The 14,171-nt window shown below is 37.2% G+C and overlaps 1 protein-coding gene across 1 annotated transcript in view; it reads right to left on the bottom strand.

Moving 5' to 3' along the window:
* Nucleotides 1-1,121: 1,121 nt before the first annotated feature.
* Nucleotides 1,122-14,171, bottom strand: part of LOC127874701 (F-box only protein 28-like) — a 31,869-nt gene continuing 18,819 nt past the window's right edge. The window contains exons 2-4 of the mRNA XM_052419239.1: nt 7,611-7,859; nt 7,053-7,242; nt 1,122-3,231 (exon numbers count right to left, since the gene is read on the bottom strand). Of these exons, the coding sequence (XP_052275199.1) occupies nt 2,765-3,231; nt 7,053-7,242; nt 7,611-7,859 (906 nt within the window). The 3' untranslated portion in view covers nt 1,122-2,764. The remainder of the gene's footprint in view (nt 3,232-7,052; nt 7,243-7,610; nt 7,860-14,171) is intronic.

Raw genomic sequence — 14,171 nt, 5'->3', positions numbered from 1 at the left:
CATCGTCATTCGTAAGTAAAACAAGAAACAAGTACATCAATGAAACAAAACAACCCTGGGGAAAATATGTAAATTTATGGTGAAATAAAGGTAGAATAAGGTATGTCAGAACAACTTCAAAATGACCTCTACCAACTAGAACAATGGGAAAGAGATTTGACAATGAAATTTAATCCTGAGGCTGATAAGTGCGAGGTTTTACTAGAAAAAGAAACGCCATCATATTCCCCTGCCCACAACACCCTCCATAATACTAAATTAAAATCAACTAATCAACTAATGCCAAGTGCTTGGGGTAACCTTAACTACGGATTTAAACTGGTCAAAATATATTAATAATATATCCATTAAGGCCAAAAACTCCCTCCATTTTCATATACTAATAAAGAAAAACGTTAGGACGGAAGGTCGTCTTATCAACGATCGTAAGCAAAAGGTAATCGTAAGAAACGGCTAAGATCGTCGTACGATTTTCTTAAGATTTTACAGTGTCTTAATAAAACTCGCTTCTTACCAAAATCATATGATTTCGTCTAAAAAGTTACGACTGTCTCTGGGCAATCGCAAATATTGCGATATTCGTAAATATGGCGGAATTTGTCGCGTTGTTTGATGTAAACGAACAAAACAGACGCAGACAAAGTGTTTTCTGTGAATGTGTGGATATTTTGGAGGAATTAAGAGACGATGAAATCATCGCAAGATACAGACTGCGTAGAGAAGCAATTATTTACCTGAATGAATCATTGAGAGTAGATTTAGAACCGAAGACAAAAAGATCAAACTCACTCTCAGAGTTTGGTATTTTGTTATAGGCTATATGTCACATTTGTACATGGTGTGAAAACATGTTAGCATTATTGATAACAGTTTCATAGAGTTTATTAGTTTATTTAAGTCTCATCCAATATATGTGTTATACAACATTTATAATACAGGTATTCAATGCATAAAATATATTAACTTGTACTGGCCAATCTAAATTAGATTTACAGGAGACTATTATACACAAATAACTTTGGTGCTTTGCATCAATACTTATCTTGTAATTTGTTAATATGTTATTACTGGTTATTTGTATATATATATATAACTATTCAGTAGAGTAAATGAGAAAGATATTCATGATTTCAAATTTATTTTACATCCATACATAACAACATTTACAAATGAAAAATGATGACATTGTTTACAAATGGTTGCAATATCATACATGCATCTTATACAGAAAGCAAACATTTCTAAATAATTATGTCAGCATTTTATTAAAACTTGCATAATTATGATGTATAACCAATATGGTTAAAAGCGATCAAACACTGATCAGGTTAGAGAGTCTGTCAATCAGGTGTGATTTTTCCAAGTAAAGATTGTCAGAGTCTTGGCCAATTGCTCTTAGTTTCCCTTTGAACTTTAAATTTGACCTTTACCTTTGACCTAGGGACTTTGCTATAGTGTGAACCATTCCATCTTAGTTTGCTTTCAACTTATCCCAAGTACATGTAATTCCAAAATTATTTTGATTCTCATGAATGTTGACCTTTGACCTTGAACTGAGCTTGACATTACGAGCATGAGTGTGTTATGATCCATTCACTTCAGACTTGGCGTTTAAAATCAATTCATACTTCACAAAGTTACCCTTAATGAAGGCTGGTTGGTTATCTTTAACAAATGACATTGAACTATGACCTAACTGGACCTAATTTTTATGAAGTGACACAAACATATACCTAAACACAGGTGCAAGAATACTTGGGTCATTGCTTATTAAAATACAATAAGAAACTTTAAATCTTGATTTTAAATCTTGACCAACATTTTAAACCTGCATAACGATTCGTAAGTTTTGTGAACATCAGCTGTAAGTGACTTCTATTTGAGGACAAATAGACCAGGTTTCCCACTATTTGCAAACCATTTTACTCCTTCCTTCATCTTTCACAAGTGACATGATCAACTGTAAGAAATCCTTTCAGCTACAAAATCTACATTTTTCCCTATTCAAAGAGAACTAACAAAATGCTTTACTTAACAGCAAAAACATGAAGTAAATATTATGTTTATATATGTTAGTTTTGTATTTTGTATCAATTATTGAAACATAAGTTAACAACTGTTCATTATTTACATGGTGGTACCCTGATATATTAATTAACAAACTTATTGCATATTAAAAGTTACATAATTATTTACATAAAAACATGCAACATATTTGAGCCGTGCTCTGTGAAAAGGGGGTTAAATGCATGTGGGTAGTGTCCTTCCAGATTAGCATGTGCAGTCCACACAGGTTAATCAGGGACGACACTTTCCAGCTTAACTGGATTTATGCTAAGAAGATACTTTCTTGAAACTGAAAATACCATTAAAGCTGAAAGTGTCGTCCCTGATTAGCCCTTGGGGACTGCACAGGCTAATCTGAGATGACACTTAACGCACAGGCATTAAACCTCTTTTCACAGAGCACGGCCCATTTATTAAACAAACATATCACATTTAAAAAAATAAAATATCAATGTGTTTGTTTCTATGATATAGCTATTAAAATATGAAAGCCAAGAACAGAAGCAACTAAGAGCTATGCATGAAATCTTTTATAAAAAATGTTTACAAAAAGATATAAATGCAACAATTTTTAAGGTACTGGATACTTAACAATTCTTACAAACAGGCAAGTTAAAATGTGAAATATCTAGTAGTCATTTGTGAAACACATTCCTGCATGCTCGTCTAATAAATCACAAGACAAAGACATTTTGCTTTATTTTCTAGATTTTTTCACACCCGTACTTCTACCAGAGGTTCCACTTTTCCGTTTTAATGCTTTATTTTTCACAGTGCACGATACTTTCACATCCTCAATAAACTCCTCTTGAAAACCCTCCTTTGCCAAACAAGGGCCTGAACTCCGTGAGTCACCAGAATCTTGGTTCTCTCGTAGCTTCTGAAACTCGGTCGCCAAATCGTTAAACTTCTGATTCAGATCATTGACTTTTTTCTCCAGCTCACAAATTGTGCGATTTTGCTGGGCAATCTTCTTATCCTGGTCGAAGATTCTTTTCTTGTAGTAAGTGTAGCTGTTCCTGATTTCTGACATGTCCCTCTTGACCTGCTGCACATTGCTCGTCTGACCCCTGACCTGTATTCCCAAGTTCACGACCTCTGACCTCATGCTGGGAGTGCGAACCGTTGTGGTTGGAAACTGGAAGAACCCTGTGGACGAGGTACCTGAAACGTTTGTAAAAAAGTTAATTATTTATACAGCTTGAAACAAATGTAATATATTTTCAACAACAAACATCAGATTAAATTATGAATCTTTACATGACAAACCCCAGTATGATTGACATCAGTGGTCACCTTGGGAAAATCTTAAAATGCCTAGACATTTGGTTACCACAGCAACATTAAAATAAGGTGAATAACAATCCTTTATATATCATTCAATTTGGACAAAAATATATAATAATAAATAACAAGGGCTGTTTGTAAAACATGCATGCCCCCATATGGGCTGTCAGTTGTTGTGGCAGCCATTGTGTGAATGTGTTTTTTGTCACTGTGACCCTGACCTTTGACCTAGTGACCTGAAAATCAATAGGGGTCATCTGCCAGTCATGATCAATGTACCTTTGAAGTTTCATGATCCTAGGCCTAATTATTATTCTTGAGTTATCATCAGGAAACCATTTAACTGTTTCGAATCACTGTGACCTTGACCTTTGACCTAGTGACCTGAAAATTAATAGCGGTCATCTGCCAATCATGATCAATGAACCTATGAAGTTTCATGATCCTAGGTGTTAGCATTCTTGAGTTATCATCCGGAAACAATTTTACCATTTTGAGTCACTGTGACCTTGACCTTTGACCTGGTGACCTGAAAATCAATAGGGGTCATCTGCCAGTCATGATCAATGTACCTATGAAGTTTCATGATCCTAGGCCTACGCATTCTTGAGTTATCATCCGGAAACCATTTTACTATTTCGAGTCTCTGTGACCTTGACCTTTGACCTAGTGACCTGAAAATCAATAGGGGTCATCTGACAGTCATGATCAATGTACATGTACCTATGAAGTTTCATGATCCTAGGCCTAAGCGTTCTTAAGTTATCATCCGGAACCCATCTTGTGGACAGACAGACGGACCGACATGAGCAAAACAATACACACCCTTTTCTTCGAAGGGGGGCATAAAAACTGGTTGGCTCAAAGAAATTTTGGGACAGCGCTAGCCCTGGTAAATAGACCCCACGACACCAGTACATAATATAATCTGCAAATGTGGTCCTAAACTGCATCCAAGAACGAGTCACTGTGACCTTGACCTTTGACCTAGTGACCTCAAAATCAATAGGGGTCATCTGCCAGTCATGATCAATGTACCTATTAAGTTTCATGATCATAGGCCTAAGCGTTCTTGATTTATCATTCGGAAACCATCTGGTGGACGGACGGACCGACATGTGCAAAACAATGTACCCCCTCTTCTTCGAAGGGGGGCATAAATATAACAAGTGGACTATGATTCTGAGTCCCTAATCTGAGACCCTAAGGACCAGAACTGTTACATACAGCTTTTTTTTACTTTTGAACCTGACCTAAATATCAATACACAAATCTTGTGAGAAAGTTTCTTTATGATTTGGCAAACCAAGTTCTAGAGTTTTCACATTTCATTATAGCAATACAAGGAAAACTACCATTAACCCAGGAGGCCATGTTTTTCAATGGAATGAAACTGTAAAAATATCATTAGATCAATATGGTGATTGGGCGAAAAAATGTGACTTAGAGAGTGTTAACAAAATTTTGCTATTGCCATATGATAAACTTTCTGCCCGCTGTGTGCTGTGTGAACAGAGGACCGGACATCATTTTGGACTTTGGTTAAGATATCATAGTAACAAATGTTCTGAGCAAGTATCATGATGATATGGCAAAAAGTACAACTTGCTGAGTGTTCAGACGTTTGTATTTCAGATATATAAGGAAAATGCTCCACCTCCTGACAGCTATGTTTATTAACAGACAAGCATCATTTAAAAACTCGGTCAAGATATGATCAGAAAAAAAATGTTCTCAGCAAGTTTCATGATGATTTGGCAAAAAGAATAAACCTAAATTGAGTTCACGTGCTAATACTTTATCCAAATAAGGAAACCTCCAGCCCCTTGGCCGCAATGTATGTCAATGGGCAAGAAGAGTTTTAGAACACAGTTACATTTTACTTGAACCAATGTTGTGAATAAGTTTTATAATAATTATTAGGAAATTTAAATGTAACTTCAAGTGTTTCCAAACTTTTTCAGGCATAGTTTTGCTACCCTATGGAAATTGTTTGAGATTTTTATTGGGACACATAATCTGACCAGTTTTCATTAAATAAGGCAATAAATGTAGCCTTAATAAATGTGGCCTCAAGGTAAATATATGTTTACAATACAAGACAGACAAAACCTGATCACAAAAGCTCACCATGATTTAAATGCGTGCAGATAAGCTGAAAAGAATCCTAGAAATATGAAAAACTGATTTTTCTAATCCTTAATTTGTTGTTCATTGACCTAATCCACAGAAAAATAGCTCTAATTGTTTTTTTTCTTCTGGTTTTCAAGTTTAAATACAAGTATAAAGAATCATTAGAATAGCTCAATCTCATCTTCAGTTATTAAGAACCTCAGAAATATATAAGGAATACAAGGGACAAAATTGTCACAAAACCAGGTTTTCATTGTGAAAAAAAAATCTGATAAAGGGAGAAAACTCAAACTGAACTTTTGAAATGAACAAACAAAATTAACCCCCTTTGTAAGTTTGTTTTAAAAAAAAATCTATTTTCAGTCGTGGCGACCTTGACATTTGAGATATTGACGTGATTCTTTCGTGCGACACACCGTCCCATGATGGTGAACAAATGTGCCAAATGATTTTAAAATCTCACAATGAATGACATAGTTATGGCCAGGACAAGCTCATTTATGGCCATTTTTGACCTTTGAACTCAAAGTGTGACCTTGACCTTGGAGATATCGACGTAATTATTTCGCGCGACACACCGTCCAATGATGGTGAACAAATGTGCCAAATGATTTTAAAATCTGACAATGAACGACATAGTTATGGCCCGGACAAGCTTGTTCCGCCCGCCCGCCAGCATTCGCCAATCTAATAGCCAGTTTTTTCCTTCGGAAAACCTGGTTAATAAAATGACTGTGGTGCTCATACTTATTTATTATCCATTTATAAGATACTGTGAAACCATCATTATTATTCGTCAGGCATTAATTTTCATCTATTTCCTAAGTGGACCGAGTGACGAATTTAAGATCCTAACGAATAATTAAGTCCAATGTTTAAACAAAATTAAGACTGAATTACCGTAGGCATCAGACATTAAAATTCTATGTAATCCACATATACATACATGTACTCTGTCTGGTTTTTAGTCAAGATAAATCCTATTTTGACACAAAGGGGTGCACATTACACAGTGTACTTAACTGACACGTGCCATTGCTGTAAAACACTGATGCAGTTAAGCTGTATCAAATGCGTTGAGATTCCTAGAGGTATAATAGTAATGATTAGCGCAAATTGTTAACAAGCACAGGCTTATTAGGGGCAAAACTTTCTGCTTTTATGATATTTTTCTTTTAAAGAAAGTCTCTTCTTTGCCTAAAACAGTTAAGGCAGTAAGTGCCATCCCTGATAAGCCTGTGTGGACTGCACAGACTAATCTGGGAAGACACTTTAGGCAAATGCATTAAACCCCCTTTTCACAGAGCGTGTTTCATATGCAATCTCCAGCAAGGGTTTCATATAAGCTATATATGTATGAAGTTTCATTACTAAAATTCACTTCTAATCTTTGTACAAGACCAACCCAGCAAGCCAAAGTTCTTACAATTATACTTTTGCCTTAGAACGAACAAATGGTACAAACTGAATCCAGCCTATAAAAAATCCCTGAAAATCTGAGACTGCAAAATTCAAAATTTACGGATTCACTAAATGCAAAAGTTACAGGCTTGTGCTATACATACATGGGTCAGAGAAAGGGTATGGAAGGTTCACAGTGGGCAGCCTGCTCTTCAGTCCTGGTGCAATCTTCTCATCAAAGTGTTCCATCGCCATGGAGGAAATGTCCCGTAACTCCTGCAGGAACTCGTGAGAGCGGGGAGGCTGATCACTAGACTGTAGGCGATACAGGATCGAGTGCAACTCATCCAGAACCTATCCGTCAACAAACAAATAATACATCTCTTTTTCCACTGCAGTATTACAGTGTGTTTTTTTTTTAATAGAACAATTCAATGTGGAGTATTCAAAGAGTGGCAAGCATGTTGACTTGTTTAAACAAATCCATTGTAATGCTGTTAATGTTGTCTACAATTCTGTGGGACCATTTCATAGTGAGATTCTCAGATGTCAATCAGAGTTTACAGAGCATAGGCAAGTATTGTAAAATTGGCAGGATGACTCTATTACAATTCTATTACTGTTCTACCGTTACTTTGTTTTCATCAACACTTTATTATCTAATTGATCAATTATATGTACTGTTTGCTTTTTGGAAAAGTCAAAATAAATATTCACTGGACCTTCCCCGGGATGAAGCAGCACAGCCCTGAGTCGATGTACTTGCTGTAGGACATGCCCAGCAGAGACAGCCGTGTCTCAATAGCTGACAGTATGTCAACATGGCGAGCAAGAGGGTGGTTTCTACGTTCAGACTCTCTGCGAGGAAGTTTGTTCTTCACTTCTTTTTGAATCTGTCCATGCAGTTTGTCGATTTTGGAGAAGCCACGGTTTAACTTTTGTTGACAATGTCTGTTGAATAGTTTGCATACCTGAAAATAAATAAAAACTAGACATAGGCATATGATGCACACAATACATGTTTGTACACATAAAAATCCACTATACATTCTACAGATTACAAAAAACAAAGGGCTAAAATTCAGCCAAAACTGATCACAATCATTCTTCATTTCTTTATGATTATCTTCACATTAAAGGTCATTTAACTGTGAAAGTTTTAGCGAGATTCACCCAATATTTAAAGAGGAATTACATGTAAATACACACAATTTTGGACTTCATTTTTCTAAATGAAAATAAACAACAGGCAAATGGCCATAATTCTTCTTAAACTTGTCACAGCCAAAGTTCCTTTAGTTACAAGAATCTTCAGATTAAGGTTAATAACTTTAGAAAGTTTCAGCGAGGTCCACATTGTATTTAAAGAATAGTTGAAAACACAAAATTTTGGGACAATATATTCTATAGTGAAAAATATACAAAGCGGCATAATTCTTTCAAAAATTGTTACAACCTGAATTCCTTTCTTTACAATCTTCTACACATGGATGATATTCCAGTGAAAGTTTCAGGGTTATTTATTGTATGATTCCCTTATATCAAGCGTAACTTAATTTTGATCACTTTGTTTACATTAAGAATGTGGCTCTCGTGATGATGTCACATGCATGCGGTCCCAATATTTTGTTCCACTAACATAACTATGCTTGAAAATAAAAACAGACACGATTAAAATGAGGAACAAAAGTTAAACAATTGCATTTCAAAATCTTACTTCAACTGAAATAATCCAAATGTATCCCTATTCCACTCCATTATTTTGGTCCTCTTCATTATATTTCCACATAAATTGCAAATGAGGCAAATGACTGTGCTAGTGTAAATACCACACTCTATGTATTTGATTGCTTTTAAAGGTAATTCTTTTACTTTTTCCAGATACTCAGAAAACGTTGAATGTAACAATCTGTGCATGCAAATCGCAAACAAGAGGGCCTGAAAGGCCCAAAGTCGCTCATCAGAGATTCAAAGGAACAGACCTGTTCTGTGCAGCCCAAGATGTCATTAGAACAAAATGTTCTTACCAACTTTCATGACTAGTGAACACTGGCAGCCATGTTTTTGAACAGACCAGAACCATTTTCATACACATCCAAGATATCATTTAAACAAATATTCTGACAAATTTGTATGAAGATTCATGAAGCCATTTAAGGAAAAATGCCCCGCCCCCTGGTGACCATGTTTTACAAGCAACTGGAACCATTTTCGAACTTGTCCAAGATATCGTTGGGACAAATCTTCTGACAAAGTTTTATGATGATTGGACAATAAATATGGCTTCTAGAGTGTTAACAAGGTTTTACTATAGCTATATAAGGAAAAATGCCACGCCCTCTTGGCGGCCATGTTTTCCCACCAACCGGAACCATTTTCTGAACTCATCCAAGATATCATTGGTACAAATCTTGTGACCAAGTTTTATGATGATCGGACAATAAATGTGGCCTCTAGAGTGTTAATAAGGTTTTACTAAAGCAATATATTGCCATATTAGGAAAAATGCCCCGCCTCCTAGTGGCCATGTTTTTAAAGCAACAGAAACCATTTTCGAACTCATCCTAGATATCATTGGGACAAATCTTCTGACCAAGTTTCATGAAGATCGGAAAATAAATGTGGCCTCTAGAGTGTTAACATGACTGACTGACAGACGGAGTGCAAACCAGTAGGGGACAATAAATCTCTTATTACCTTATTGCAATACATTGTAATTAATTTATTCCTCATTGTAGACATAATATTTAAATTGTTTAATAATAATGGGAATAATATATTCTAACAATTAAATAATAAAATATATATTAACAAGAGGAAGCATTCCAGAAACGCCCGCACGCTCGAAAGTGCCCTTTTGACAAAATACTGCGCGTCCAAAGTGCCCTTTTGACAAAAAAGCCCCCCCTGCCTTTTTCAAATCCTAGCTGGAGCACTGGCTATAGTACAACACACTTTTCTGGATCCTGCGATAACTTTAAAAGTTCTTAATACTTTTTTCATGAAACTTTAAACATGGATAGATGGCAATATGGACATAATGCACGTCATTTCATTTGTTCTTACGTTGCTATGGCAACAAAAAAAATAAATATCTGACAATGCTGGAATTTCTGACAATGGTGGAGCAGGTAGGGGACATAGATTGCTTGGCAATAGTCTTGTTCATCATCATATGCAAAAAAAAAATAATTTAAGGGCGGGGGGGGTGAGCCCTAGGAAGCCAAGGGCAGGGCGGAGGTTTGGGAGGGCAGGGCGGAGGTTCAGGAAGGCAGGGCGGGGTGCCCTTCAATTTAGGCCTAGCTGGAGCACTGTATACATGTAGCCATGTAAGGAAAAATACCCCGCCCCCTGGCGGCCATGTTTATCAACCAACAGGCATCAGTTTTTAACTCGTCCAAGATATTATTGGGATGAATCTTCTGACCAAGTTTTATGAAGATAGGAAATAAGTGTTAACAAGATTTTACTATAGCCATATATAGCCATATAAGGAAAAATGCCCCGCCCCTTGGCAGCCATGTTTTTCAAGCAAACGTTTCCATTTTCGAACTCATCCAAGATATCATTGAGACCAATCTTGTGACCAAGTTTTATGATGATCGGACAATAAATGTGGCCTCTAGAGTGTTAATAAGGTTTTACTAAAGCAATATATTGCCATATTAGGAAAAATGCCCCGCCTCCTAGTGGCCATGTTTTTAAAGCAACAGAAACCATTTTCGAACTCATCCTAGATATCATTGGGACAAATCTTCTGACCAAGTTTCATGAAGATCGGAAAATAAATGTGGCCTCTAGAGTGTTAACATGACTGACTGACAGACGGAGTAGGGGACAATAAATCTCTTATTACCTTATTGCAATACATTGTAATTAATTTATTCCTCATTGTAGACATAATATTTAAATTGTTTAATAATAATGGGAATAATATATTCTAACAATTAAATAATAAAATATATATTAACAAGAGGAAGCATTCCAGAAACGCCCGCGCGCTCGAAAGTGCCCTTTTGACAAAATACTGCGCGTCCAAAGTGCCCTTTTGACAAAAAAGCCCCCCCTGCCTTTTTCAAATCCTAGCTGGAGCACTGGCTATAGTACAACACACTTTTCTGGATCCTGCGATAACTTTAAAAGTTCTTAATACTTTTTCATGAAACTTGAAACATGGATAGATGGCAATATGGACATAATGCACGTCATTTCATTTGTTCTTACGTTGCTATGGCAACAAAAAAAAAAATATCTGACAATGCTGGAATTTCTGACAATGGTGGAGCAGGTAGGGGACATAGATTGCTTGGCAATAGTCTTGTTCATCATCATATGCAAAAAAAAAATAATTTAAGGGCGGGGGGGGGGGGGGAGCCCTAGGAAGCCAAGGGCAGGGCGGAGGTTTGGGAGGGCAGGGCGGAGGTTCAGGAAGGCAGGGCGGGGTGCCCTTCAATTTAGGCCTAGCTGGAGCACTGTATACATGTAGCCATGTAAGGAAAAATACCCCGCCCCCTGGCGGCCATGTTTATCAACCAACAGGCATCAGTTTTTAACTCGTCCAAGATATTATTGGGATGAATCTTCTGACCAAGTTTTATGAAGATAGGAAATAAGTGTTAACAAGATTTTACTATAGCCATATATAGCCATATAAGGAAAAATGCCCCGCCCCTTGGCAGCCATGTTTTTCAAGCAAACGTTTCCATTTTCGAACTCATCCAAGATATCATTGAGACCAATCTTGTGACCAAGTTTTATGATGATCGGACAATAAATGTGGCCTCTAGAGTGTTAATAAGGTTTTACTAAAGCAATATATTGCCATATTAGGAAAAATGCCCCGCCTCCTAGTGGCCATGTTTTTAAAGCAACAGAAACCATTTTCGAACTCATCCTAGATATCATTGGGACAAATCTTCTGACCAAGTTTCATGAAGATCGGAAAATAAATGTGGCCTCTAGAGTGTTAACATGACTGACTGACAGACGGAGTAGGGGACAATAAATCTCTTATTACCTTATTGCAATACATTGTAATTAATTTATTCCTCATTGTAGACATAATATTTAAATTGTTTAATAATAATGGGAATAATATATTCTAACAATTAAATAATAAAATATATATTAACAAGAGGAAGCATTCCAGAAACGCCCGCGCGCTCGAAAGTGCCCTTTTGACAAAATACTGCGCGTCCAAAGTGCCCTTTTGACAAAAAAGCCCCCCCTGCCTTTTTCAAATCCTAGCTGGAGCACTGGCTATAGTACAACACACTTTTCTGGATCCTGCGATAACTTTAAAAGTTCTTAATACTTTTTCATGAAACTTGAAACATGGATAGATGGCAATATGGACATAATGCACGTCATTTCATTTGTTCTTACGTTGCTATGGCAACAAAAAAAAAATATCTGACAATGCTGGAATTTCTGACAATGGTGGAGCAGGTAGGGGACATAGATTGCTTGGCAATAGTCTTGTTCATCATCATATGCAAAAAAAAAATAATTTAAGGGCGGGGGGGGGGGGGGGAGCCCTAGGAAGCCAAGGGCAGGGCGGAGGTTTGGGAGGGCAGGGCGGAGGTTCAGGAAGGCAGGGCGGGGTGCCCTTCAATTTAGGCCTAGCTGGAGCACTGTATACATGTAGCCATGTAAGGAAAAATACCCCGCCCCCTGGCGGCCATGTTTATCAACCAACAGGCATCAGTTTTTAACTCGTCCAAGATATTATTGGGATGAATCTTCTGACCAAGTTTTATGAAGATAGGAAATAAGTGTTAACAAGATTTTACTATAGCCATATATAGCCATATAAGGAAAAATGCCCCGCCCCTTGGCAGCCATGTTTTTCAAGCAAACGTTTCCATTTTCGAACTCATCCAAGATATCATTGAGACCAATCTTCTGAACAAATTTCATGAAGATTTGATAATAAATGTGGCATCTAGAGTGTTAACAAGGATTTACTAAAGCCATATATAGCCATATAAGGAAAAATGCCCCGCCCCATTGTGGCCATGTTTTTCAAGCAACCAAAACCATTTTCGAACTCATCCAAGATATTATTGAGATAAATCTTCTGACTAAGTTTCATGAAGATCGGACAAGATGTGGCCTCTAGAGTGTTGACAAGATTTTACTATAGCCATATAAGGAAAAATGCCCCGCCCCTAGGCAGCCATGTTTTTCAAGCAAACGTAACCATTTTCGAACTCATCCAAGATATTATTGAGACCAATCTTCTGACCAAATTTCATGAAGATTGGAAATAAATGTGGCCTCTAGAGTGTTAACAAGGCAAATGTTGACGCCGCACAACGGACGACAGACAAAAGGCGATCACAAAAGCTCACCATGAGCACATCAACCTTAAACAGCATAACAAACACAATACCTGTTACCATCCATATCAATTTGCGTGTTGTTTGTGGAAAAATGCTCAAAACAAAAAGTAAAAAAACAACAACCTTTAATATCAAACCCAAAGTCAAACTTTTGAATTGATGATTCGATCTATCTTACGGAGGTCCTGTAGAAAGTCAGTGTATTATGATGGGTTGATTAGACACAAGATCTATCTCGTGGGGGATTCAGGAGATAATTGATAGTGTGTTTCCTAATTTGGATTTTTCGGAATACTCAGCATTTTCCATTGCAAAAACTTACACATTTTCATAAACTGTTTACATGTTTGAAACTTTGGATTACTATCATTATTATGCAAGCACACCACATAATGTAAGTAGTAAAGTACAGTACAGGCACAGCGTGTTTAAACAAAAAGGCCTGTCCGGGGTGTTCACTTTTCCCGATGGGTGACATTTCGCAGGGGACGGGCACGTTACTGACCGCGGTGTTCGGTGAACACCCGAAATCGCCGCGATTGCACGCTATCGTTAATGGGAACACCCGTGATCTCAGCAATGCTGCGCAGCCACCGTAAACACCAGTCTGCGATGGTCATTCACGTGTTTTAAATGTACATGTACAAGAGAAAATCCAGAGGCATATCCAGAATATTTTCAGAGGGGGGGCTCAACAGGGGAGGGTGCGGGAGGGGTGTCCCCTTGCGTCGTCAAACTTTTTTTGAAATGGCACCTTGAAATGATGCAATTTCCTGCTATCTAATCAGATTTTTGCATAATAAAAGTGCATGTAAAACAAATAAGAACTTGAGTTCACACATCAAGTGTGACAGACACATGGACAGACAGACACACAGGGGTAAATCAAATGTCTCTCAAACCACTAAAGTGGTGGGAGACATTATCTTTATCCATAAC

This window comes from Dreissena polymorpha, chromosome 3 (genome assembly GCF_020536995.1).
Source record: "Dreissena polymorpha isolate Duluth1 chromosome 3, UMN_Dpol_1.0, whole genome shotgun sequence".
Classification (NCBI taxonomy): domain Eukaryota; kingdom Metazoa; phylum Mollusca; class Bivalvia; order Myida; family Dreissenidae; genus Dreissena; species Dreissena polymorpha.
Note: the sequence above shows the minus strand (reverse complement) of the source record. Positions and strands in the feature narration are given on the sequence as shown.